General features: G+C 37.9%; 5 protein-coding genes and 1 non-coding gene across 8 annotated transcripts; 5 read left to right on the top strand and 1 right to left on the bottom strand.

The window, feature by feature from the left end:
* The first annotated feature begins 4,833 nt into the window (after window positions 1–4,833).
* LOC103437596 (ferritin-3, chloroplastic) lies at window positions 4,834–7,046 on the top strand. Its single transcript, NM_001293851.1, is given in 8 exon segments — window positions 4,834–5,189; window positions 5,593–5,676; window positions 5,757–5,817; window positions 5,951–6,038; window positions 6,374–6,435; window positions 6,626–6,691; window positions 6,796–6,859; window positions 6,994–7,046. Coding segments are annotated over 8 exon segments (834 nt in total).
* Window positions 7,047–7,737: 691 nt separating this feature from the next.
* On the bottom strand, window positions 7,738–10,407 carry LOC103406449 (small ribosomal subunit protein eS4). Of its 2 annotated transcripts, none has more exons than XR_011583176.1 (3): window positions 10,267–10,407; window positions 8,940–9,122; window positions 7,738–8,350 (listed from the first exon to the last, which is right to left on the bottom strand). XR_011583176.1 is itself a non-coding variant. In XM_029102051.2 (3 exons), the coding sequence occupies exons 1-3, from the start codon at window positions 8,939–8,941 to the stop codon at window positions 7,784–7,786; spliced, it is 723 nt and encodes a 240-aa protein (XP_028957884.1). In that variant the 5' UTR covers window positions 8,942–9,025; the 3' UTR covers window positions 7,738–7,783. The 2 variants fall into 2 exon arrangements, 1 of the variants encoding a protein (XP_028957884.1); XM_029102051.2 differs by lacking the exon at window positions 10,267–10,407 and adding an exon at window positions 8,597–8,695 and having other exon boundaries at window positions 8,885–9,025.
* Window positions 10,408–11,099: 692 nt separating this feature from the next.
* Window positions 11,100–15,274, top strand: LOC103417780 (uncharacterized). Of its 2 annotated transcripts, XM_008355938.3 has the most exons (12): window positions 11,100–11,353; window positions 11,642–11,729; window positions 12,077–12,370; window positions 12,697–12,855; window positions 13,032–13,172; window positions 13,287–13,343; window positions 13,564–13,702; window positions 13,865–13,969; window positions 14,106–14,296; window positions 14,555–14,596; window positions 14,676–14,760; window positions 14,996–15,274. In XM_008355938.3, the coding sequence occupies exons 1-12, from the start codon at window positions 11,244–11,246 to the stop codon at window positions 15,010–15,012; spliced, it is 1,428 nt and encodes a 475-aa protein (XP_008354160.1). In that variant the 5' UTR covers window positions 11,100–11,243; the 3' UTR covers window positions 15,013–15,274. The 2 variants fall into 2 exon arrangements, with proteins under 2 accessions (XP_008354160.1, XP_008354159.1); XM_008355937.3 differs by having other exon boundaries at window positions 14,676–15,274.
* A 1,537-nt stretch (window positions 15,275–16,811) lies between these two features.
* TRNAS-CGA (transfer RNA serine (anticodon CGA)) lies at window positions 16,812–16,893 on the top strand. Its single transcript has one exon. It is a non-coding gene; the product is annotated as a tRNA-Ser (tRNA).
* Window positions 16,894–17,304: 411 nt separating this feature from the next.
* Window positions 17,305–20,284, top strand: LOC103417781 (eukaryotic translation initiation factor 2 subunit alpha homolog). The gene is made up of 7 exons (XM_008355939.4): window positions 17,305–17,878; window positions 18,207–18,263; window positions 18,345–18,431; window positions 18,525–18,671; window positions 18,756–18,860; window positions 19,603–19,701; window positions 19,937–20,284. Exons 1-7 carry the CDS (start codon window positions 17,495–17,497, stop codon window positions 20,087–20,089), a joined length of 1,032 nt encoding a protein of 343 aa, XP_008354161.2. The 5' UTR covers window positions 17,305–17,494; the 3' UTR covers window positions 20,090–20,284.
* Window positions 20,285–22,732: 2,448 nt separating this feature from the next.
* LOC103417784 (probable methyltransferase PMT23) lies at window positions 22,733–25,901 on the top strand. The gene is made up of 8 exons (XM_008355942.4): window positions 22,733–23,465; window positions 23,757–23,906; window positions 23,990–24,260; window positions 24,348–24,458; window positions 24,625–24,796; window positions 24,934–25,170; window positions 25,271–25,465; window positions 25,593–25,901. The coding sequence occupies exons 1-8, from the start codon at window positions 22,998–23,000 to the stop codon at window positions 25,795–25,797; spliced, it is 1,809 nt and encodes a 602-aa protein (XP_008354164.3). The 5' UTR covers window positions 22,733–22,997; the 3' UTR covers window positions 25,798–25,901.
* The last annotated feature ends 15 nt before the right edge of the window (window positions 25,902–25,916 follow it).

Genomic DNA, 25,916 nt, shown 5'->3' with positions numbered 1-25,916 from the left:
AGCACAAAATCTCCTCTTCTATTTTGTTTTTTAAAGAAAGTCATACTCTAGGACAAGGGGCCTTCAATAAAAAAGTGCTTAAAGACGGAAACTCTCTCTTATCCTTCGATAAAAAAGTGCTTAAAGACGGAAACTCTCGTCATTCAGAACATTCATGCTCTGCTGTATGACATGTATAAAAACAATTGATAGTTAGATGCGTTGTCAATATCGAAAATCTCGTTATTCTGAACATTCATGCTCTAATGTATGATATGTATCAAAACAATTGATGGTTAGATGCATTGTTAAGATCGAGTCTAATGATATAAAAGTTCTTTATTCAAGAATCCAAATATTTCCGAGTATAAACCGATGCATATATACTAGGAAATTATCACACTCAACCGTCAAAACCCTAAAGATGATCTTTCCTTCATAAGAAAGAAAGATGCACTTGTACACGAGAAACTTAATTAAAAACATAGGTTTTTTAATTAATGGAGAGAAATAAAAATAAATTTAAAAAAAAAAACCAAGCTTATCAAGAATTAATGAGGCCCTGACATAAGTTAAGTTGCATAGATTATTTAATTAGTATTGATATTTGTTTATATGATTTGAAGAAGCCCAAAGTCTCTTGCATTAATAGCTCATCACACAATTCCATGCTTCTTTTCATGTTTCCAAAATCAAACCCCCCTCCTTCCGTTGCATGTTGGTATGCTACAATGTTTTGTTTCCATCTGGTCTAGCTAGTCTCTTTATTACATCTCACGTTGTTCAAGGGAGTGAATCATCTAAGCCTTATATGTATATTCTCATCTCTACCTAACACAATGCCTTTTGGGAGCTCACTGGCTTCAGGATCCATCAGAACTCCGAAGTTAAGCGAGTTTGCACGAGAGCAATCTCATTATGGGTGACCCATTGGGAAGTTCTTGTGTGAGTTCCCAAAAACAAAACTGTGAGGGCATGGTTGGGGCCCAAGCGGACAATATCGTGCTACGGTGGAGTCGAGCCCAGGATGTGGTGGGGGCCCATGCCAGGATGTGTCAATTTGGTATCAAAGCCAATCCCTGGCTTAATGTGTGCTGACAAGGACGTCGAGCCCCTAAGGGAGGTGGATTGTTACATCCCACGTCGCTTAGGGGAGTGGATCTTCTAAGCTTTATATGTATATTCTCATCCCTACCTAGCACGAGGCCTTTTGGGAGCTCACTGGCTTCGAGTTCCATCGGAACTCCGAAGTTAAACGAGTTCGCGCGAGAGAAATCCATGATGGGTGATCTATTGGAAAGTTCTCGTGTGAGTTCCCAGAAACAAAACTGTGAAGGCATGGTCGAGGCCCGGGCCGGGATGTGTCACTCTTTGTGCCAAATGTTTTGGCTCTTGTGGTGACTCTTATAGAGTTACACTCTTGTCAAAGAAGCGAGCAATTTGTATAATACAGGTATATGGTGATGTTTTTCGTTAATAGTAATTCATTTGTTAAGCTGCAGACTATATATATACGCGTTATCTTCAAATAAAATATATGTATTTAATATCAAACATATATTCATACTACTTTACTTCCTATCAAATATTATATATATAACCAAAAATGCTCTGGTTTTGTCATTCCAACCTAAAAACTCCTCCCGCCTCTCATGTAATGTTTTTGTAACATTGAAATTGTGATTCATCGTCTTTTGAAATCATCCTCATTATTGTAGTGGGATAAACCGTACTTTCGTAAAGTTTACTTGTTTTTCGGATTACCACCACTACAAGAAATTTTTAGCTTTTGTCGATAAATGCATACCTTTGTATTATTGGCATGAGATGTCACTAGGACAGTGTACCCGTGTCATCCAATCCAAGTCCTTTCAGTAAAAACACTCGTAACTTAACGCAATATGCTTAACTAATTACATCTTATCCTTTTACAAAACAGAGGGGTCGGATACCTAAGCTCTAATAAATTGGTAAGAACCATGCATGGTTCTTGGTTTGTATGATCGAATCTCCAAGAATTAGTACAAATAAACAAACAAATTATAAGGGAAGAAACAGACATCGGCCCAGGGGAAAACATGAGACCTCCAATGCCAGCATTAAATGAGCATCGTGGTCATGCATGGTTTTCTATCAGTTCATGATTCCCACTTTCTGCAAAACCCCAACATTGGTAATCTCAATGCTAAACAATATCAAATATCTCTTTAGGATTTATAATGTCTCTTGCACTCTGCAACATCTTAGCATAGGAATCATACAACCCATATTCGAAAGAGACTTGTAGTTAAAGCGGTTAAAATTACACGCTTGAGGTCAAATAATTGATGTTCCCTTGGAGGCGGAATACCATAGAGAGTTGGAGGAGTTCCAGTTTGGCCCAAACCTATATCTTAAAAGCCTACCTCAAGTTCCCAACCTAGTTCACTTTGGCATCCTAGTTATGCTGTTGAGGCTATGCCATTGCTTGTATCGAAAGGTTCTCTTTGCTCCCCTCTCTGTATTACAGTCCAGTAGTATTCCTTCTTATTTGTAAATAGAAAGTCTGAAGTTCAACTAACCTAATTGGCAATTCTATACCTAATTAGGGGAAGATGAGGCAAATTGGATTTGTTCTGCAACTGCAAGAACAAGTTTCCTTTGGACAAATTGGAGTGCTTATCTGGTAAGACCAAGTAAGACTAAGGCCCTTAATATTGTGTAGAAAATTGGACCTATGATAAGGCCCAATTATGGATGATAATGGCCAATGTAACATGAGTACGCTTCTTGGCTTCCACTCAGAATAGTGGGCCATCCCAATGATAAGGCTCAACTTGAAACTAATATATTAATTTAGAAAAAGCGATGTTTTCAAACTCAGAAAACACGATAGAAACCCAGCATTCTATATACTAAAATAGTAGATCACATGTAATATATTTTGTATTATTGTATAATAATTTATAATTAACTTTAAAAATTGTCACCTAACCTCTTGGAAGCTTTGGAAGAGGGGGATGTTTGTATTAGTATCTTAACACAAGTTTAATAGGCTAATAATATCCCTTTCTAATATCCCTTTCAGAAATTCAGATGGAAAAAGAATAGCCCAACTTTTCTAGACAAAGAAAAAATGTGACCCCCCAAAACCTTCAAGACAAAAACATGCTTGTCAAACGTCACAACCAGAATCTTGGCATGTGGATCGCATTTGGCCCTTCCTATCCCATATCTTTGATTAGGGGTGATTTTCAGTTGGATTGGATCGGAAACAAGCGTTTCAATGCCGATTCAACAAAGTTTCAGCATCAAATAGTAATTTTACTTTTGGAATTTTAGATTATCGAAAATTTTGAAATCGGTTTTATCTCATAATTTTTGAAACCTAAATTGAATCTCCTACATTCTGCAAGACTTTGAAAATTTTTCAAATTGGGTAGTTACAATCTATTTGGTACCCAAATATTTCGTCATTTTTTTGAAATCAGAAATGTTCGGGCATGGAATAAAAAATTTCTGTTCAGATTGAAATTTCAAATCCAACTTGCACCCCTAATCTTGAGCAAACAATCAATCTAACCCTTTTTATCAAGAAGAAGACTAGGTGAGTCAAGAGCTCATGAGTTGTATTTGTTCTTCTATTTATAAGGGTGCTCAAGAGCTCATAATCCACTTTTTCTTTTTTGAGGGCGGTTTCACTTGTCTATCATGTACAAGAGCTCTTAACCACTCCAAAACATGTTGTAAGGGTGCTCAATGCATATGACCGTCTAGTCTAGCGTCACTTGCAAGAATTTTCTGGAATGTCTTTATGTAGAAAGTTGACATACTCAAATCTTCTTTTGACTATAAATTTTTTAAATTCAAATGTACTCAATGGTAGTGAGAAAGATAAATTTAAAAATTCAAATCTACTCAATGGGAGTGAAAAAGATAACTTTTGTATTTCCTTTATGGTTATCTTATATACCACTGTCAAGAGTCCTATTCGAAATTTACTTTCTAATTTAATAAGAAACTACTTTCTAACTTTTTGTGGCAACATATAAAAAAAAAGTAAATTGTCAATTTTCTCTCTGGAACTTTCATTTAGTTTTTGATTTTTTCTTAAATTTTTTAATTGAAAAATTAAGGACTTGAACTTTTTTTTTTGTCGATTTCCCCTCTACTATTAGTTTTCCATAGATTTAATCTAAATTAACTTTAACTCTTATCACGTGCATATCACGTGACACTCCGTTGAGAACAATAGTGTCACTTTACTAAACCTTCAAACACAAAAACTATATAATCACACAGATTTGCACATGTCATTATTTTAGAAATCTAGAATTTTCAATTATTTTAAAGAATGAAATGATGAAACTACTCTCATATATTGTATACATACTTTCATTTAACAAAAATTTGGACGAAATGAATGAAAAACTAATAGTAAGGGAAAATTGACCAAAAAAATTAATTTAAATATTTAATTTTCCAATTAAAAAGTTTAAAAAAAATTGAAAGTTGAGTAAAAGTTTCAGAAAAAAACAGTTGGCTGTTTACTTCATACGAAAATCAAAAAACAAAAAGAGACCCCAAAAAGTTCAACACACGCCCCAAAATTCCGTATTTCCTTGGATTCCACAGCACGTCCACCCACGCCACAAGCCCGCCACGCGCCCGTCCCATCAAATCAATAACAACCGTCCACGTGTGTTTGATCCAACGGTTCATACGATCCTTAGCCACCCATATAGCCCACTTCTTCTCCTTCACCTCCGCACACTCACTCAAACCCTCCATTTCCTCTGGTTTTTTCTCTGCTTCTTTGACCCTGATTTCCTCTCTCTCCTCTCCAGCAACGCTTCTGTTTCTCTCTCTAGAGTCATGCTTCTCAAAGCCTCTGCAGCCTCCTCTCACTTGCTTGCTCGCGGGGACAGTTTTGGTCCTCTGTTTTCCTCTGGGCCGTCGTCGCCACCGCTGTCCATTTCGTACTCGTTCTCGCCTCTGAACTCCTCCACATCTCTGTCTTCGATTCTCCGGTTCCCTCCGGCGAAAAATGAAAGTGGGGTCGTCGTCTGCGCGTCGAAGAATGCGACTAACCGGCCGCTTACCGGTGTGGTTTTCGAGCCGTTTGAGGAGGTGAAGAAGGAGCTCGATCTCGTTCCTACTCTCCCCCAATTCTCTCTGGCCCGCCAGAAGTACACTGACGAAAGTGAGGCCGCCATTAACGAGCAGATCAAGTGGGTTTTCTTTCTTTTCCCTTCACATGTTATATGTGTATGAAAGAATTGTTATTTACGTAATATTTGATTATCGTAATGAATTCTGTGTGTTAAAGTTTAAATCTTGATTAGTTATCCGATTGTGTGTTTCAACTTTCAAAAGCATTCTTTCATCATATGAAATATTGTGTCTTTAATTGTTTAATGTGAAGTTGTTCTAGCTGTACGTGCTTGGATTTGTGTATGGATGTATTGCTAAATCATTGTTCTTGGATTTGTGTATGTATGTTTGGTCTCGAATGTCATATCTAAAAGTATTGCAATTGCGAATCCCACTGTTCTTTGTCGAAATTTGGTTGTATTTGTTTACGCTCTGCTGTGCTTAACGATTGAGTGATTTGTTTCTTTGGTGGAATAACAGTGTGGAGTACAACGTCTCGTACGTATACCATGCCTTGTACGCCTATTTCGATCGGGACAATGTTGCTCTCAAGGGTCTTGCCAAGTAATTTCCTGGAAATCCATACTACTAAATTTAGCATTTAATTCAATGATTTCATTATTTATGGTTTTGTTATATTGCAGTTTTTTCAAGGAATCGAGTGAGGAAGAAAGGGATCATGCTGAGAAATTTATGGAATACCAGGTGTTTGGCTTGGCCCTTATCTAGTATATAATTTTGTGTGTTTTTGTTACTCCAATAGGCTATAAATTAAGTTTCGCATCTGTAAAACTGAATTCCTTATCGTGTTTTTTTGTTTGATGTCGGCATTTCTCAGAATAAGCGTGGTGGAAGAGTGAAATTGCAGTCTATTCTGATGCCTTTGTCTGAGTTTGATCATCCAGAGAAAGGAGATGCTTTGTATGGTTAGTTTTATTGGCCCTCAATTGTGTATCTGTGGCCAGAACTTTTAATTTAACAAATTATGTTTTGGCCTGTTGGACACCATTCTATTATATAATCATTTACATGAATATATTTAGTCTTTAGTTGTGTCGTAGCACATTGGGATTGAGTTTTGAAGAAAATTGATCACCTTCTTAACAATAAATTTGATGTGATGTATGGGGTTATTGATAACGAGAAACAAGAGAAGGCAAGGCCCGAGGACCTGGTTTATACAGATGATTTCGTGTCATTGAACTAGTTATAGGACTGTTAATTATCGAGCTCTAACTCTGTCCCTTTTCTTTTGATGCAGCAATGGAGCTTGCATTATCTTTGGAGAAACTGACAAATGAAAAGCTGCTCCTTTTACACAGTGTAAGGCATCTGTTCTTATTCTCTGCTGTTGTATTAGCTTAAGATGATTTGATATAGCTGATTATATATGGTTAATTTGATCGTCGTTCACCAGTAACGTCATTTGATTCGTGTTATGAATTAGTAAATCTTTTTATGCCATGTTCTAACTTACAAGACATGTTTTTACCTTTGGCTTTACGACTAACAGGTTGCTGAGAAGAACAAAGATGTGCAGTTAACAGATTTTGTTGAAAGCGAGTATTTGACCGAGCAGGTAAATTTTGCTGTCCTCCTTTGTTTATCTCCCGAGTTGGAAAGGTTCTTCTACAGGGATAATACTCGTAGCATGATTTTGATGTTCTACTTTTACCTTTGCAGGTGGAAGCCATCAAGAAAATCTCTGAATATGTTGCTCAACTAAGGAGAGTCGGAAAAGGACACGGTAAGATCCCCATGATTTAATTTCGGAATCATCTTTACTTGATCCCACACCAATATCTTTCTTTCTTATGATAAGAACCTTTCCTTGATCCGATTGCATTGTTTCTTAACGCTATGCTTTGCTGCGCGTTACAGGGGTCTGGCACTTCGACCAGGCACTGCTCAACGGGGATGCTGTTGCAGCGTGATGATGAGTTTGTCCCTGTTCTTTCTCGGTAACCAGTTTGAAGGTGGTCGTATGCTGTCTGGTGCGCTGATTGTAGCTGTTTATAGGGGTTTTGATTAGATTGGGACAAATGTTAGTCAAGTTAGTTTGAATGCAGCTTGTGAACTACTTATCCTTTCTATTAATGCAACCGGCACCCAAATATGTCACTGTTTTTTTTCCTAATGTTTTTAGAAGTTGACATAATTTTCTGATAAAATAGGTTTGTTTTTTTTCCAAATATGTCACTTTTTCGAGTGTTTTTAAAATGACTAAAAGCATTTTTGTCGAAAATGTTTTTGAAACAATTCTTAATAAAAATACAAGTAAATCTTAGAAAAACGCTTAAAGTGATTTTTAAAAGAAACACATTACTGGTGCATCTTGCAAGGTGCACTTCTAGTACTTTTAAAACTTAAAAACATTTTCTTTAAAAACATTTCAATCGTTTTAAAAGAACTTTCAACGGGCTCTAATTTTTCGACAAATTCCAACAGCAACTTGGCCTTGGTTATGAAGTAGGAATAGCCTAGTGGTGAGGGTGTGGGTAAGGGGTGGGGTAGTTCTAGGTCCCAGGTTCGAAACCTGGTGTGTGTGTTTGTGTTTGTATTTGTGTGGGTGGTGGAGGGTAACCAAAAAAAAAAAAAAAAAAAAAAAAAGTATCAAGTAGAGTATTCTTTGACCAATTCCAAATAACTTTAAATAACAAAAATTTGAGGTTCACATGTAGTGAGCAAAACAAACAGGAAACGTATGAACATTGAAGAAGTCCAGAACTACTAGATCCAGGTCCAAAAGCAAAACCAATAGCCGGACAAGTAAATCAAAATTTGAAGGCAGTGCAGAGTTAATCAGGCCGTGGCTGCTTGTTGAGCTGCTTGCCTCTTTTTCGCCTCTTCGATGATGGTCAGCTTGATACCCTTTCCCTTGGGAAGACTCACCCACGGCCTTTCCCCCCTTGCCGATGGTGAACACATTGCCCAATCGAGTAGCAAATTCATGGCCGGTGGCATCCTGGACGTGGATTGTCTCGAAGCTTCCCTTATGTTTTTCCCTGTTCTTGATGACTCCGACACGCCCCCTGTTCCTTCCACTGGTAACCATGACCACATTGCCAACATCGAACTTAATGAAGTCGGTGATATTGTTGGTCTCTAGGTCGAGCTTGATAGTGTCGTTGGCCTTGATGAGAGGGTCAGGGTAGCGGATGGTTCGCCTGTCGTAGGTGTTAATGTATGGGATGCCCTTCTGCCCAAACTGCACAGACCGTACTTTGCAAAGTTTGAACTGCAGAGAAAGATTTTCAGGGCATCAGAATAGAGAAAATGCCCATCAGTTAACCAGATGAAATGCAGTTTGAGCAGAGACCGAACCAACCCTTAGTGTTATCCAAGTTATGGAATTTTGCAGATCGAAAAGATCCATATGGAATGATGAAACATGATCCAAATGCAGTAGTTATAACTTATTCAAGTCATGTAAATTTTTTTTGGACAAGAATTTAAGTCATGTACTTTGAAAAGTAACAATAACCTTTGCCTCTTCATCCCTGATTTGAGTGGAAACGGAACCGACCCTTTGTGTCATAAAGGAGCCAGAAATTCTCATTCGTTTAGGGGATTGAAATAACATCTGCAAATCAAGGAGCAACATAAGTTCTACAACAAAATCTATTGTCCTTTCACAGAACTTATTAATGGGTAAAAATGGATGCCGTGAAAAAGGAAGTGTAAACAATCATCATGCAGCTAGCCATATTTACAAGCCTGGAAAGTAAAATTAAGAAAGAATTGCTTGAACTAAAAGATAGGATGAACATACCCATGAAACCGGAAGGATATATTTTGTCGGTCCTAACCTTCCCGTCAACCAGAACATGCCGTTGCATCAAGATGGAAATGACCCCCCGGTAAGTGAGCATATTTCAATCTGTTTTTGCTGTGTTGCGAGAATAAGCTCATTTTTACTGCTTCACATTTTCAAACCTCTCGCCAAGTTTGTCGAGCATCCAATGCTTCGGGGCATTGAGCCTCTTCAAATGCTTCTTCAAACCTCTCGCCTGCAAAAGTCGCGAGCACAAAACTCAACCACCAAATTGATCCATTTGAAATCGAGAACTTAAGTCAGCTAGCGTAAAACTTGTTTCAGTTCATCTGGGTTCGTTTACAGTGTGTTTACACTTGGATTCAAACTTTCAAAGCAATGTGGAGAAAAGAGATGGAAAGCTCTCTTTACTCATATCATCATGCCTCTAATCCTCAAACTGAAATGGCAAATCGTATTTTCAAAGCAATTATCTCACTAAATAGAGTCGGCTATATGAATCTTAGAACGCAGTGTCAGTTTTGCGCAAGGTTCTAAAAGACACTAGGCGCTAGTTGAGCGGCGGGTTAGGGCCTAACGCCTAGGCAGACTAGGCGGATTTAAGTAAATCCATTATTTTTTGTGTAAATAAATGTCTGTTTATACTTAAAATATATATAATTTCATCATAAACTACAAAATAGAATGACATATGTATTATAAAGTATTGAAACATAATTAAAACATGGGGAACAAGCTTATAGTGTGTGCCTATTTAAGTATTCAACAAGTCTCTTACAATTTATTGAAAAAAATTAAATGCAAATTGAAAGTTATCTATTTTCTATCAAAATGAGTCACAACCTAGGTAGGTGTCTAAGCGGGTCTGGATGGGCTAGGCGGTCTAGGCGGTCTAGGCGGGCGCCTCAACTAGTCTAGACACCCTTTATTAATTTTTCAAATACCTAGACATTAATCGGGACGATGACCAGTCGCCTAACGCCTATTTTTAGAACAGTGGTTTTGAGCCAAGCGTTCCATCAGCTCCAACAATAATCATATCAAAACTATATGCACAACACTATAAAGTTCTGGATATATACCCCACATTGACCAGAATAATACACTTAATTATTCAGTTCAACAACAACAAAAAATCATTAAAAAAAAGTTTTTTACTAATAATATTTCAATTTTTAGGCAATGATGAAAACCATGAAAATAAATTTACAGTGATAAGGAAAAATATTAAAGACCCAAAATTTAAATCAATATCTACGTACTACAAAAAATAATAGTAAAAGAAAATATTCAATGGCGATTGGAAATAGGAAAAGTAAATTTACAAGGCAAAAATTAAATAAAAAAAACGAAGAACAGAAGGTGAGGAGTGTAATTACCATTTTGGGACTGTGAGCTTGAACTTTGAGGAAGTATCTGAGCTTCCGCGGCTATGGAGTTCTGCAGGGAGGGAGAGAGACGCCCTCACTAAAACCCCACAGATTACAGAATTGAGCATGGTGGGCTTTGACTGATGGGCTAAAAGCCTAAAACGCAAGGCCCGCCCATGTTGGATGCTAGGATAGTTGGGGCCCACAGGGGAAGAGTCCGTGGTTGCGGCGGTCCATTGAAAGAGATCATCTCCGGATCTCTTCCATCAAGATTCCGGATCAAATAATTCGGGCTCTTGAAATTTAATTCAAAGATTAAAAAAACAGAGGTCTCTTTTAAAAGTTACTAGCATTTGCCTACACACTTTGTACGCATGAACACATTTTTTTAGAAAATGAAAATAAGAGAGAGAGAGAGAGAGAGAGAGAGAGAGAGAGAGAGAGAGAGAGAGAGAGGGCAAGTGGAAGGTTTTTGTTTTTGGTTTTCTTTTTTTTATTTTTTTTATAAATATTAGAGGTATTTTAATATTACTGATGCTTCAATAAAAAAAGTAAAATTGAACCTGTAAAATTACTTTATTACCTTTTTTTATGTAATAAAAGACTAATTTATCTTTTAATTCTCTTTTAGTTGACAAAATTTTTTTTTATTAATTAGTAAAAATAATAATTTTAGCCTATGATTAAATTTCAAGAATCCAAAGCCCGGATCATTGGATCTGGGGAAAGAGATTTGAGCGGGCCATTAGCCCGCGGCCACCACGCGTATTCAACTTTTGCCACGCGGCGTTCACTGATGGGACAAGTTACGCCACCTGCAACTTTCGACCAAATAAAAGTGCCAAAAAGGAGTCATCTTCTTCTTTTCCATTTATTTGCCGACTTGCTTTCCGGTTTATTCCTTTCTTCTTCAAGTTCTTAACGCAGAGTGAGAGAGACAGAGAGAGAGAGTGTGTGTGTGTTAGAGAGAGAGAGAGAGAGGGAGGATGGGGAGAGCCATGGCGGCGCTTCTGCTGGTATTGTTATCGGTGTTCGTCCATTCGAATGCCGGAGAAGAAGGTTTCGATGTTCGCCAACATCTTTCTACTGCGTCCAGGTTTCTCCTCTTTCACAAATTCAAATCTTTTCCATTAATTTGATTAAAAATACATTTTAATTTACTTTGTTTTAATCATATTTTACGCTCAATTGATATGTCGTTGATGCCAAATTAGAACTAGATTATTGGTTCTTAAATTGTTCAATATCATCAAATTGCGTTTTTTTTTGTTTGTTATTTATTTAGTTAATTTAACTCAAAGAATTAATCTTTTCAAGTAATTTGAAGAACCTTAGGGATGATAGTGAACGATTCTGAGAAATAACTAATGGGTTTTGGCTGCAGATACGGTGTCGTTAAAGACATTGCGGACAACTCATTTGTACCATCCAAGATACCAGATGGGTGTACTCCTATCCACCTAAATCTTGTGGTAAATTTCTTTTTCGTGTTTCGATTCCCAATTCCAAGCTTCTATTTTTGTTTCAACTGTTTGATTTTTCGGTTCTTTATAAGCGTTAGATAAATATGCATTACTAGGTTCTACCGTAAGAAGTAACTTAGATTCGAAGATTCGAACGGAAATTAAGTTTGCTGCGAATGCATTGCGCTTTTTTATGTATGCGTTGTTGTTGCATTGCGCTTTTGTTAAGATTACCCTGCTAGCTTTCCACAAGTTACGGTTGAGGCGGTCAATTTTTGTTCCTGCTTTTAATCTTTTAATCGATAAACTTTAGAGAGTGCCACAATTGTGGAACCTGATGAAACTTATATTATCAGGCAAGGCATGGAACCCGTGCTCCTACCAAAAAACGTATCAAAGATATGGATATCCTGGCCTCTCGTCTGGAGGTGCTACTAAAAGAAGCAGAAGAACAGAACCTATCTTTGGAAAAACTTCCTGGTTGGTTTTTGGGTTGGAAATCTCCTTGGAAAGGAAAACTGACAGGTGGAGAATTAATTGTCCAAGGAGAGGATGAACTCTATGATTTTGGAATCAGGACACGAGAAAGGTTCCCAAATCTGTTTGATCAGGATTACCATCCAGATGTTTACACAATAAAGGCAACACAGGTAAGCTTTGTTGTACGCTTTTTCCAGTAGTTTTTATTATACAATAGCATTAAACCATTTTTTCGCTATATGTGTTATTTCCATGATCAGCCTTGTTTTATAGGTTGATGGTAACTTTATTATGGCATAATAGTCATCTATTATATTTGGAAATTTGTTAATGGAATGTTTGGAGTAACTTATTTTCATCGGTTGAGGCTTAACGCTGGTTAAAGTTGTCATATCTCTCTGGCTGTGGATAGCAGCTATAGAAAAAATTTTCCCCTCAATTCATTAATAACTTATCAGCTTATGCATCTGTTTTTTTTTTCCTTATGATGTGGTAGGTCCCTCGGGCATCCGCCAGTGCTGTGGCATTTGGCATGGGAATGTTTAGTGGGAAAGGAAATCTTGGACCTGGGCGTCATCGAGCTTTTGCTGTGTCCAGTGAAAGTCGTGCGAGTGATATAAAGTTGAGGTTTCATGATTGTTGCCAAAACTACAAGGTATTCTGCAGTATTGGTCTTCTCTTTGATTTTTAAACATGCCACACACAAACTAATTAAGTACTTACATTGTTGGTGGGACTGGGGGAACTAGACTGATTGCCATAACCATGTTTCTATTGCATCATCTGTCTATGCTTTATTTGTTGGTTGACGAAGACTTAGTATGTATTCAGGCATATAAGAAAAGTCAGGAGCCTTCTGTTGACAAGCTCAAGGAACCTATCTATGATGAAATTACTTCTTCATTAAGGAGGCGCTACAAGTTGAATTTTACAAAGAAGGATACAACTTCTCTTTGGTTTCTTTGCAAACAGGTGATTTATTTCTTTCTGCTTCCATGCATAAACACGTCATATTTCTCTCTGGGTTAATTATTCTCCAAGTGAAATTGATTTTTATGGTCATTATTTGTTTGTTCTATTTGGCAGGAAGCGTCCTTGTTTAATATAACTGGTCAAGCTTGTGCGCTGTTCACCCCTTCCGAGGTATATATGATTTTTCTATGTGAAAGATGTTATCCAAATTTTTTATTGCATTTTTTGTTCTAATCTCATATTTTGAGACTGATGGAGTATATGAAACTAAGTTTCATCAGATTGGCCTTTTTAGGTTGTAGACACGTCTATTAATACAAGGAAACATACATTCGAATATTATGTATGTTCTTTTATTGTTTATTTACATGAAAAAGTTTTGTGTTCTTAGGTTTCTTTGCTGGAGTGGGCAGATGATTTGGAAGCCTTTATATTAAAGGGATATGGTAAATCATTAAACTATAGAATGGGAGTTCCCTTGCTTGAAGATGTATTGCTGTCCATGGAGCAGGCTATTACGGCTGAAGAAGGTACATATATGAACTTGATAAAAGGATTATTTATGACTTTTTCTCCTTTGTAACCCGTCTTGGGTAGTAGTGTAGTTATAAGTTGTAAACTATGGCAGTTCAGTTTTATACGACTTCTGATATTTCAGTTCTTACTCTCTCGCTGCCCTTATCGTTTTTTAGAAAAACATGCTCCTGGGAGTTATGAAAAGGCAAGGCTAAGGTTCGCACATGCAGAAACTGTAGTTCCATTTTCATGCCTGCTTGGACTTTTTCTTGATGGAACTGGTGAGTGATTTCTTCCGCAAATTCTGAATTTTTCTTGGATGATCGGGGTGTACGCTCGTATGTGGAAATAATAACTGTATATGGCATCTTCTATATGCTATTCTCATAGTAGGCGTTGTTTTTTTATATATTTCAGAATTTGAACGGACACAGAAGGAACAACCCTTGCAACTCCCTCCAAAGCCTCCCCAGAAGAGAAAGTGGAGGGGCAATACTGTGGCACCTTTTGGCGGGAATAATATGCTGGTTCTGTACAGTTGTCCAGCCAACATTTCAAGCAAGTACTTTGTGCAAGTGCTGCACAATGAACACCCCATTCCAATGCCAGTAAGCTCCAGTTCTTTACTTATTTTGAACTCTTATGATTTTGAAGAGTTTTGGATTCCAAACTTCGGTTTTATTTTTGTACTTGAAAAGTTCATGAGGAATGCAATTAGTATAAATTTCATAATATGTTGTCATTGGTATAATTTTTATCCATTATTTCTTAGGGCCGATAGTGATCAGCTGTTTCAGTTATAATGGTTACTGCTGAGTTTTCTTGTATTGAATTCTCACACGATAACTTTTTGTCTTGGTGTATAGGGCTGTGATGGTTCTGATTTCTGTCCACTCGATGTTTTCAAGGTACGGTTTCTATCTTACTCTCACACGTATAGATATGGCCGTTCAGCTCATTCTCATTTTACCATTTCTGGTTTTACAGGAAAGAATAGTTGCTCCTCATCTGAAGCACGACTATAACTCAGTGTGCAATGCAAAATTGGAGGAAAAGGAGGCGAAGCCAGCCAGTAAGTTATCTCAACTGTTCCGTTGGTTGTTCTCACTGGGGAACGGTGATAAAACCCTCGATGAATTGTAGTTTTTTCTTTTCAAATGAGGAAGGGATAATTGTGCTTTCTATTTGCTTGCTGGGACTGCCTTTGGTGGCCTGCATTCACAGCCAACTCTTTCTTGTAGCAGACTTCTGTTGAGGATTGACACGATAGCTAATACAGAAACTTCTCGTCTTTTGTTCTGGTACAGAAGTTTTCACAGTTTGAAGTATCTGAGGCTGCTGGTACCATTTTGAGTTTTGTATCGTTGTCCTCTCGCTGTTTCGCTCCTAACAAAACAGCCTTTTCTGTGTTTCTGGAACTAGTGTGTTCTTGTAGGGATGAATGGCATCCACGTCTCGTTCTGATGTATTTACTATGTACTCAGTTTTGTTCTTATGAAATGGTTTTCAATCACTTGAATGTGATTGTTCTTAAAGCACTTTTGATGCCAACTAAAATGAGAAATTTCAATTATTTTGTGGTCAAAGATTGAAAATTAGCAAAGCATTCATTTTACAGTGCTTGAAAAATTCTAGAGAACTTGAGCCAAAGACAGGTGGATTTGACATGATGTTTTCGAGCAAAAAAGAGATGCAACGTTGGGTTTTCAAGAAATTCTTATGTCCGGCTGCTTAGGCACCACTCTCACAGTGACCGTGAGACCGTTGTATATACCGGCAGCCCGCCTTTTCTAGTTATAAGTCCATTTTGATTTTTCATTTTACAAGACACTACTCAAAACTAATCTAATCTACGAAGAAGGAGTTTGAGCACACTGTCTTCGCTAATTGACCTAACCTGCATTTGCGGTAAGTCCATTTTGTACAAGGTACTTGAGTCTTCATCCATTGGAATGGTGAAGGAACCAACTTCTTTCCTTGGCAACCTGCAAGAATATTGCTGTTAACAAGAGCAGAAGTGCTTAACCCAAAAAACGCTTCTAATGTGAAGCACCGAGGATCGAAGCTCATGTCACCTACCTTCAAAGCCTCTGAGTTCGAGTTCTCGTCGCTCTTGAACCAGTGCGCAACAGCAGCACATGAAGTGAGTAAAAAGATCGTCACAGCAACCACCCTACGAGGCTAATTCCGGTGAAGACGGCTGATAGCAAAAGCCTACTGTTCTAGTAGTTAAGTAGAACTAAGGGAACTTAACGAAATGCTCTATGTTAAAAAGTTCTCGCAATGTTGGACATTGTGGAAGCTTCGAGTAAGGAAGTAGTTTTACCACATTATCGTGCGCAAAAAGAACTAGTGCAAATAACATAGCAACAGCAAGTGCCCCAGTGGTAAGGACGTGAATTCCGGCTCCTAAAATACAAAAAAACAAAGAGGTCCCAGGTTTGAGCTCCAAGCTGGTGAGTTTGCTTGACTGTGGCCAGAGGGAAGCTAAAATGCCTTTGCGAGTCTTCCCAGCACCCGAAAGGGATGGATAATCGTGGCTTACCACCAATTATCCCCTTTAAAAAAAAACACACACACACACACACACACAAAATGCACGAGAGGTGAGATAGTAGGTGGCAACTACTTTTGGAATAGCTAAAAACATTTATAAATAATTAAAGACGCTACAAAACACATTTGAGTGTCAAATTTTAGAAGTACTAAGAGACAATTTTTTGGATAACACCTAGCAAGTGCTTCTCCAAGAAACACTATCAATTTTCCAAGAAGTATTTGAATTTTTTTTATGAAATTTCCAACGTGCATCTAATAACAACGCTTTTAGAAAAAGTGCTTACGAGTATGAGTGCTTTATGTAAAAATATTTCAAACACATTTGAGTTATATAAATCTTGTGCAATTTAAGTTTTTATGCTAAACATTACTAAATAAGCAATGAGACCAAAGTTTGAAAATGCAACTTCAATTGAAATAAGCTAAATATCCCATACATAAATTGTCAAGAAAAATGTCTCTAAAGTTATAAACTTAAAAAAAAAAAAAATTGGAATGGCAGACGCAAGAGAGATACAATGTAATTCTTCATATAATTTTATTTCGGGGCATCAATAGCGTACGGTCGATATGTCCGAGTGGTTAAGGAGACAGACTCGAAATCTGTTGGGCTTTGCCTGCGCAGGTTCGAATCCTGCTGTCGACGTTCCTTTTCTATTTTTACATTTTTTCCTTAGGAAATCTAACGAAAAGTCCTAAAAAACTTTAGTTTTAATGAAAAAGAGCAAATAAAGGTGTAAGTGAATAGTACTAGGAATGATAAAAATGAACAGTATCAGAAGTGTTTTGTTAAAACTCTTTTTTCTTTACTTTCTATCCTTTTCCATTTTTACACTTTTTTTCTTAGGAAAACTAACGAAAATTCCTCAAAATTTTTAATTTTAATGAAAAAAAACAAATAAAGGTGTAAGTAAATAGTACCAGGAATAGTAAAAATGAAAAATACCGAAAATGTTTCGTTAAAACTCTCTTGTTTCTTTACTTTCTATATTTGGGCCTTGATCTATGTGGGCTTTACCCGGCCCACCATAAACTAAAGATGCAGAAAACAGCGTTTCCGGTACGAACGTTTGCTAGACCATCTGTCATACCATCACAGTTAAGCTCTCTCTCTCTGTGCTGTCAAAACCCTAACCCTCTTTTTTCCGGCGCGCCAAGCAAACCAGAAACTCTCTCTCTCTCTCTCTCTCTCTCTCTCTCTCTAAGCCCTAATCCTAGGCGAATAAATCTACCGACCAGCAGCAACCATGGCTTCCCAAGCGCCTAACTTGGAGTGCCGGATGTACGAAGCGCGGTACCCGGAGGTGGACATGGCGGTGATGATCCAGGTCAAGAACATCGCCGACATGGGCGCCTACGTCTCCCTCCTCGAGTACAACAACATCGAGGGCATGATTCTCTTCTCTGAGCTCTCCCGCCGCCGGATTCGCAGTGTCAGCAGCCTCATCAAGGTCGGCCGCATCGAGCCCGTCATGGTCCTCAGGGTCGACAAGGAGAAGGGATACATTGATTTGAGCAAGCGGAGGGTTTCCGAGGAGGATATCCAGGCCTGCGAGGAGAGGTACAACAAGAGCAAGCTCGTCCACTCCATCATGCGCCACGTGGGTGAGACTTTGGGGATTGATTTGGAGGTAATTTTGTTTCAATTTCGATTGTTGGGGTTTTGTGATGTTTTGGGTTCTGAGAATTTTGTGAGAATTGTATGTTCGGGGGAAGAAAGTTAGACTTTTTATGCAGAATTATAAAGCTATGTATATTGTGTTATTGTTAATTGGGATTTTGTAAATGATAGCTGCATCCAGTTCCTTTAAATTTATGTACTTTCTCGGTGCTAAGCAAAATCGATGGCGTAAGATCAAATGTGTTATTGATTGACTATAGTGATTACTTTTTATTGTTTGTTATTCATTTTGTTTCGTAGGATATTAACTTATTACTACTTTACATTACTTGTTACAGGACTTGTATGTCAATATTGGCTGGCCGTTATATCGGAAGTATGGTCATGCTTTTGAGGTGAGGATGTTTACCGTTGTTTCAATGTCTGTTTGTGGTGTTGATTTTCGGTAATAAACATGAAATTATTACTTTTTGCAGGCTTTCAAAATAGTTGTGACTGATCCTGATTCAGTTCTTAGCACCCTCACACGTGAGGTCAAAGAGGTTGGCCCTGATGGACAAGAGGTAATGCCTTTTTGCTTGAGGTTTATGCCTCATATTCTCCTGTTTATATCGCATATATAGAGGTGTCATGCTTCCTTGCATCTGAATTTGTAGGTCACTAAGGTGGTTCCTGCTGTGTCAGAGGAAATTAAAGAATCTCTGGTGAAGAATATTAGGAGAAGAATGACTCCACAACCATTGAAGATCCGAGCTGATATTGAAATGAAATGCTTCCAATTTGATGGTGTTCTTCACATTAAGGTTCTCTGTGACCTCCCCTTATTTTTCTTTCATGGTGTTTTCTATTTTTGGCGGGATTTTGATTTTAGACATTGTATTCTGCAGGATGCCATGAGGAAAGCGGAAGCTGTGGGCAATAATGACTGTCCTGTGAAAATTAAACTGGTTGCTCCTCCACTTTATGTTCTTACCACACAGACTCTTGATAAGGTCTGCTCAAATTCTAATTTGGTCTTGATTTGATCAATTCTTTTTACAATTAAACAATTACCATGCAGAAATCTAGATTACCACACGAAGCTGTATAGTGGCATGCCAATAATGTCTTCTGCTATGTCTATATAGACTACATTGTATGTCATGCTGTTGGGAATAAGCTAGTGTTTTGATTCAGGGTTTAAATGTTCGTTACCCTGTCTGGCAAAAAAGGAACATTAAAGTTCTGAGCCTGAACACTCTTGTTGTAAAAAAGTAGATCTTCAAATTTTGTACCTCGAACCTTCGAATTTGAGTTGGTTAAGATATCATCTGATGGCTGTTAATGGATCACAGCCTATTCCTACATATTTTTTGTTTTCTGCATTTGTGTCATATATCCACGATTTAATCTTTCTTGTGGCCAACCGATGCATAATAGTGTGTAGCTTCAGTTTGAACTTTAAATTTGGCAATGGTATAATTTGACCTTGCCATTCTAGCACTTATTTTAGTTTCCTCGTAGCGTTTTGGTTCTGAAATATTGCTGGATTTATATTATCAATTTATGCACATCCTGCATCGATACAGCATTAGTTACAACTTCTCTTCTGACGATACTATATACTTTTGGAAGCTGGAACTGTAGCACATGGTTTCTGTTGACCTTCCTGCAGACAGTTGTGAAATATGATGGTAGAGTTGTCACTAGCTACTTAGCTAAAAAGTTTTATAAATTCTGTTCTGGGTTGGGCAGGAGCAAGGCATATCAGTTCTAACCAATGCAATTGTAGCGTGCACACAAGAAATTGAACATCACAAGGGGAAACTAACAGTGAAGGAAGCACCCAGAGTGGTGAGTGGTCCACCCTATTCATCATGTTTTGTCTATTTTACAACTAATCTTGGTTTTGCCGTCTGTTTTCGATATCCATTCGAATTTGACTTCTTGAAATATTTTAGTTCAGAACCTCCAGAACTTGCTTTTTGTCTGAACAATCGTACCATTTTATTTCTTATCCATAGCAATCTCGATTGACTTGCCGTGGAAACTTATTTATTTCTGGGTCTAATATGGTGTACTGGTGTAGGTGAGTGAACGGGATGATAAACTACTTGCTGAGCACATGAGTAAGCTTCGCCAGGAGAATGAGGAGGTTAGCGGTGATGAGGGTAGTGAGGAGGAAGAAGACACCGGAATGGGAGAAGTTAACATCGACGGAGGACCTGCCATATTAGATTGAAAAAAATGTGGATTAGATATAGTGGCTTGACACCGTTTCCATCATGCAAGTTCCCTTTTGATTATTTTGCACTCTTGTTTTATTAACAGTTGTATAAAACCAATTTCGAAGTATTGTATCATCGAGATATTTCGGCAATTTACCAAACTGAGCCGAGTTTTCGTGGAGGAATGAGGATGCATGATACCGTTATTAGTTCGGCGTCTAAAGCAGTAATGGAGAAAGTTTTGTGCCCCTCCTGCTTATATTTGTTTGCTCACCTTGTTTGTACGTTTGAGCATTTTGAAGATTGTTGGTCCTCTGATATATCACCTGTGAGCAAACAAATAATACATCGTGCTATCAGAAATTACATGACTTTTTGCATTTTGAAGATCGTTGATCCTCACATCTTAGTCATTCATCGTGCATTGTGCTGTTAGAAATCATTTGATTTTTTTCATTTAAAATTAAATAGAAATAGTATCTGACGAAAGCTGTCTATACGATATACGATGAACGGTTAAAATGTGAGGATCCTCCCACAAAGTGAATCCGGAGAGGAGCCTCTTCCGTTGTTTAATACCATGGATACTCAAGAATATTATTGAGGATATTAGATGGCTCACAAATTCTATTCGCTCTCTTTTGGAGGCATGTGTTTAGAGAAACAAATTTTCTAGCCAATGACGATGCACATTCATAATGTGCCCGTGGTCATCATATTTACTAGTTAAGTTTTTGTTTTGAGAAAAAAAAAAATTGTCATCCAATTTCCAAATCGCCGAAAGTTTTTTTTTCAAACAATTTCATTGACCTTGTATCTCGTCAATTTTTTCAAACTATCAAAAGAAATATTTGTCGTCAAAACCAAATCGCCGAAAGTTTTCCAAACAATTTCATTGACTTTTGTGGGTATAAACACCAAAACTATGATTTTTTTTTAAATTTATTTTTTTATCTGTAAAGATTCGATAATTGCTAATCACGTAAATTTTTGGGAGGGCAACTTTTAGTTTATTGAATTGTAATAGTGCTACACACATGAGTACATGATTTTAGCCTTCAAAAATAAATAAAATAGAAATAACTGCCTGCAATTCTCTTTTTTTAATCGATGTAAAGACTTGGTTCCTCAAAAATCGAGGAAGGACTCCTTTTTAAGATATCTTGTGGTTTATTTACAAAATCTCGAGTCTATGATTTGAATTATTTATATTATAAATTACTATTTAAAGTTTAACTTTACAAAAAAAATCAATTATAAATAATTATTCAAAGTTTACATGTACAAAAAAAATGAATTAAAGTTAAGATTATTTAGTTATCGAACTGTATAAAAATAAAATGATGAATTTGGTTAAAGTATTATGAACTGTCTATCTATTTGTTATATTTGGTTGACTAAACCATCTTAGTTTAATTGATTTTTTGCAGAGATGATATTTACAGAGTGATTTATAATATGAGTGGTTTCAATCATAAGTACGAAATTCTGTGAATAGATACGAAGTATTTTGAGGAGAAACTCCTCCTTAACAATCAATGGATTGGGAAATTAAAAAAAAATTCAAATAAGATATTTTAAACGCAAAGAATTGACACTTCGACTGGAATTGGTATTGTAGGATAATATTTGTGAGAATCAATTCTACATCGACTGAATTGAAATTTCGCCACAAACAAGATGTTTTAAAGTGTTTTCAAATCTATAACACTATTAATAGAATCTTTTTTTAATAGCTAAATGCTTTCAAATCTATAACACTGTATTAATAGAATTTTTTTTTATCAATAAAAAAAAGGTAAAAAGACGATTTGTCTTCTATTCATGAAGGTAATTTTGCACAAAAAGATTTTTTTTTTAGGAAAACTAATGAAAATGGTTTGAAAACTTTGAGTTTTAATAATAAGGACAAAATAAAGGGTAAAGTGAATAGTACCAGGATTGACTTTTTAGTGTAAAAATATGGTTTTTCGTTAAAATGAACAGTACCGAGTGATTTTCGTTAAAGTCCCATTTTTTTTTTTTTTGCTCTTTCCTAACCCCACATGTCATTGCATAAGCATTTTCAGGAAAGAAAAAAAAAACAAAAACCCCGACGTTCTCTCTCCATTTTCCACGTTGTGTGTGGGCTCTATTTAGTAACTAAATATATTTTCATAAATATGCTTAGTTTTAAACTAATTAATCAACTTCTTATTATGATTGATTAACTAACTAATCATGACATCATATATACAAGTGTCAAAGCACTAACAACCAAACTAATGTGGCACTATCACTAACTATTAAGGGCTAGTTAAAAACATTTTTAGAGAAAATATTTTTGGATTCTAAAAACATTTTATGTGCTTCTTGCTAAGGCACCAATTATATGCTTTTTGCTGGAAGTTCTTCAAGTGCTTTTCCAGAATTAACTTGTATTTTTACTAAGTTTTCGTTTCAAAAATATTTTATCTAAAAACGTTTTAAGTCGTTTAAAAACACTTGTCAAACAAACCCTAAGTTATTAACAATATTTGGCAAAGATGTTTTCAAGTGCTTTCTTGAAAAGCACTTTTTTGATGAAATTTCAACGCACTTATGACTGTTTTCAAAGAAGCATCTTCAAATAAGTGCAGGGTTTACCAAATATAAACCACTCACCAGTATTCTACAACAAAAATGATTATTATATTTAAATTCTGCGTACGAGGTGTTCCAAATATAAATAAATAAAATAATTGCAGAGAGACAGAGAGCGTCTCCGTCGCTTAACGACATTTCGAAAATCCTCGTAAAAATACCGCGTACTCCTCTCTCCATCTCCAAATCCCCCGATCACCTCCTTCTCCCCCCACTCCATATAAATACACCTCCCCCCCTCTCTCTCTCTCTCCTATCTCTCCTCTCTCTCTCTACACACAGAGCTATCAACCAACAACAATGGGAATCTCAGTGCCCAGCTTTTTCAAAGAGCGAAAGTTCCCTTTCGTTTTCACACTCTTACTCCCACTCGCCTGCATCACCGTCCTCCTCTTCACCAACATCACCACCAACGCCCCTTACCCTCTCTTCTTCTACTCCGATCTCCAGACCTCCCCCTCCTCCTCCCAACCCATCTCTCCTCCCGCGCCCTCCAACCCCGCCGGAGAGCCGCCCCAAGGGGACGAACTCGTTTGGGAGGAACCCACTTTCCCTGTTTCTGGGATTCCCAATTGGAACCTCTGTACGGGTCCGGTGGCCGTCGATTACATTCCGTGCTTGGACAATTCCAAGGCGATCAAGGCGTTGAAGTCGCGGCGGCATATGGAGCACCGCGAGCGCCATTGCCCCCAGCCGCCGCCGCGGTGCCTGGAGCCGCTTTCCAAAGGGTACAAGGTGCCGGTTCCGTGGCCTCAGAGCAGGGACATGGTGAGATTTGTACTTTGGTAAGATTTGTTTCTGGTTTTTCTCATATGGGTTTTGTTGATTTGTTTCAAGAAGGTGGGTGATGGTTTGTTGTTGGATTTTCTCAAATGGGTTTGTTGATTTGAATGAAGAAGATGGGTGATTCGGTTCGTTGTTGGATTGACTTTAATTTTCCGAGACAAAAAAATCATGATTTTCCTTTCTGGGAAAGTGTTTGTGGAAATGTGAAGTGCTTGTTGGCTTATTCTGTTTACATTCACTCAATAATGTATTGGTGATGTTCTCTGTTTCTAGATATGGTATGACAACGTTCCTCACCCGAAGCTCGTCGAGTACAAGAAGGACCAAAACTGGGTGAAGAAGTCCGATGACTATCTCATTTTCCCCGGAGGCGGTACTCAGTTTAAGGATGGAGTTGATCACTACACCGATTTCATCGAAAAGGTACAGCGCTGGCCGGCTTGGCAGCTTTCGGGTTTACATTCCTTTTGGAAATGTTGATTGGCTTCTCTTTGTTTTCGTTCTAGACTTTACCGGTCATTGAATGGGGGAGGCACGTCAGGGTTGTTTTGGACGTTGGCTGCGGTGTTGCTAGCTTTGGCGGCTATTTGCTGGATAAAGATGTCATTACCATGTCATTTGCCCCGAAAGATGAACACGAAGCTCAGATACAGTTTGCTCTGGAAAGGGGAATTCCTGCTACTCTCTCAGTGATTGGAACGCAAAGGCTGACATTTCCGGACAATGCATTTGATTTGATTCACTGTGCAAGGTGCCGGGTTCACTGGGATGCAAATGGTACTTTGTCTATCGAGTTTGGAAGTGTTATGCACTATTCTGTGTCCTGTTCTCTACGGTTATTTTGACGGTTTTTGGTTAGTGCAGGAGGGAAACCGCTACTGGAGCTCAACAGGGTTCTTCGGCCTGGGGGGTTTTTCGTATGGTCTGCTACGCCAGTCTATCGCGACAATGAAAGAGATACAAGTGTATGGAAATGTTCGTAATCCAACTCTGTTTCTCTCTTTCACTCATCCCTATAGTCAACTTCTGTTTTCTTTACTGGACTGCATTTCATGGAAGCTTTAGAGTTTAGACTTCAGCAATAAAATGTACTATGTACGTGGAGCTGATCTAAGTTTGATATTGATCATGTTTCTTCCAGCAATGGAGGCTCTGACAAAATCAATGTGCTGGGACGTCGTTGCTAAGACTGTCGATTCAACTGGAATCGGGCTTGTAATATATCGGAAGCCTATTGCCTTTGTCCGATATTTTAAACGTAAAGAAAACTATCCACCTCTTTGTGGTCCTGCAGAGAGGAAAGTAGGTGCATGGTAATTTTCCGGTTATCCTCTCTCGTAGCGCTACTACCTACCAGTAGCGGTTGTGTAAAGCTTTGGACGAACACAAAACTTGTCTGAGCAGAGAGTACCTTTGGACCGTTGTAATTTTGTCTGTGTTTTTGTTACAGGTATGCGCCGCTCACTGCATGTCTTGCCCCGCTACCTCGCTATAGCTGGCCCTTGCCGTGGCCAAACAGACTTACCAGTAAACCTCCAAGCCTAATACGTGACCCAGAAGGGGAGGAAATGTTCTACAAGGACACCATTCACTGGACTGCGCTTGTCTCAGATGCCTATCAGAAAAATGCTGCTATAAATTGGTCGACTGTGCGGAATGTAATGGATATGAATGCTGGTTTTGGAGGGTAAACATATTTAGCAAATGAGTTGTTGGTACTTCCATATTTTCATTTTTGTTTTGTCATCGAACTGCTTAGCCATTGAGATTCTGGTGGTGAGTTTCAGATTCGCTGCTGCACTTACAGATCAACAACTCTGGGTAATGAACATCGTTCCCATTCATCTGCCAAATACTCTTCCAGCTATTTTTGACAGAGGGTTGATCGGAATATACCATGACTGGTGCGAGTCTTTGAATACCTACCCTAGAACATATGATCTGCTGCATTCCAGTTTCCTCTTCGAAAAACTTCCAGACAGGTACATTATGTTTTCTCACTGCTCTTATGACCTTTTGATTGCTATAGATCATCTAATGAAAGCATGTCAGTATTAGTTTCGCACACCAGTCGACAATTTTGTTGATATTAGTCTTCGATTTTGTCAGATGCGACATTGTAGATGTCGTGGTGGAGATGGATCGCATATTAAGGCCCGGTGGATATCTAGTGGTTCAGGACACAATGGAAGTGATAGACAAGCTGAGACCAATTCTGCAGTTGCTTCACTGGTCTACAGCCCTCTACCGGGATCAGTTTCTTTTCGGTAAGAAAGGTTTCTGGCGTCCATCAAGAGCTGCAAGTAAATCATGAACAGAGTTGCTCATCTTAATTTCACCTGTACAATCTTATATTATATATACCAAGTTATTAACCAACACAAAGATAGAAATAGGAAGTTTTCGACATTTTTGTTCTGTTTTCGACTCACA

Source organism: Malus domestica, chromosome 01 (assembly GCF_042453785.1).
Source record: "Malus domestica chromosome 01, GDT2T_hap1".
Lineage (NCBI taxonomy): Eukaryota > Viridiplantae > Streptophyta > Magnoliopsida > Rosales > Rosaceae > Malus > Malus domestica.
Note: the sequence above shows the minus strand (reverse complement) of the source record. Positions and strands in the feature narration are given on the sequence as shown.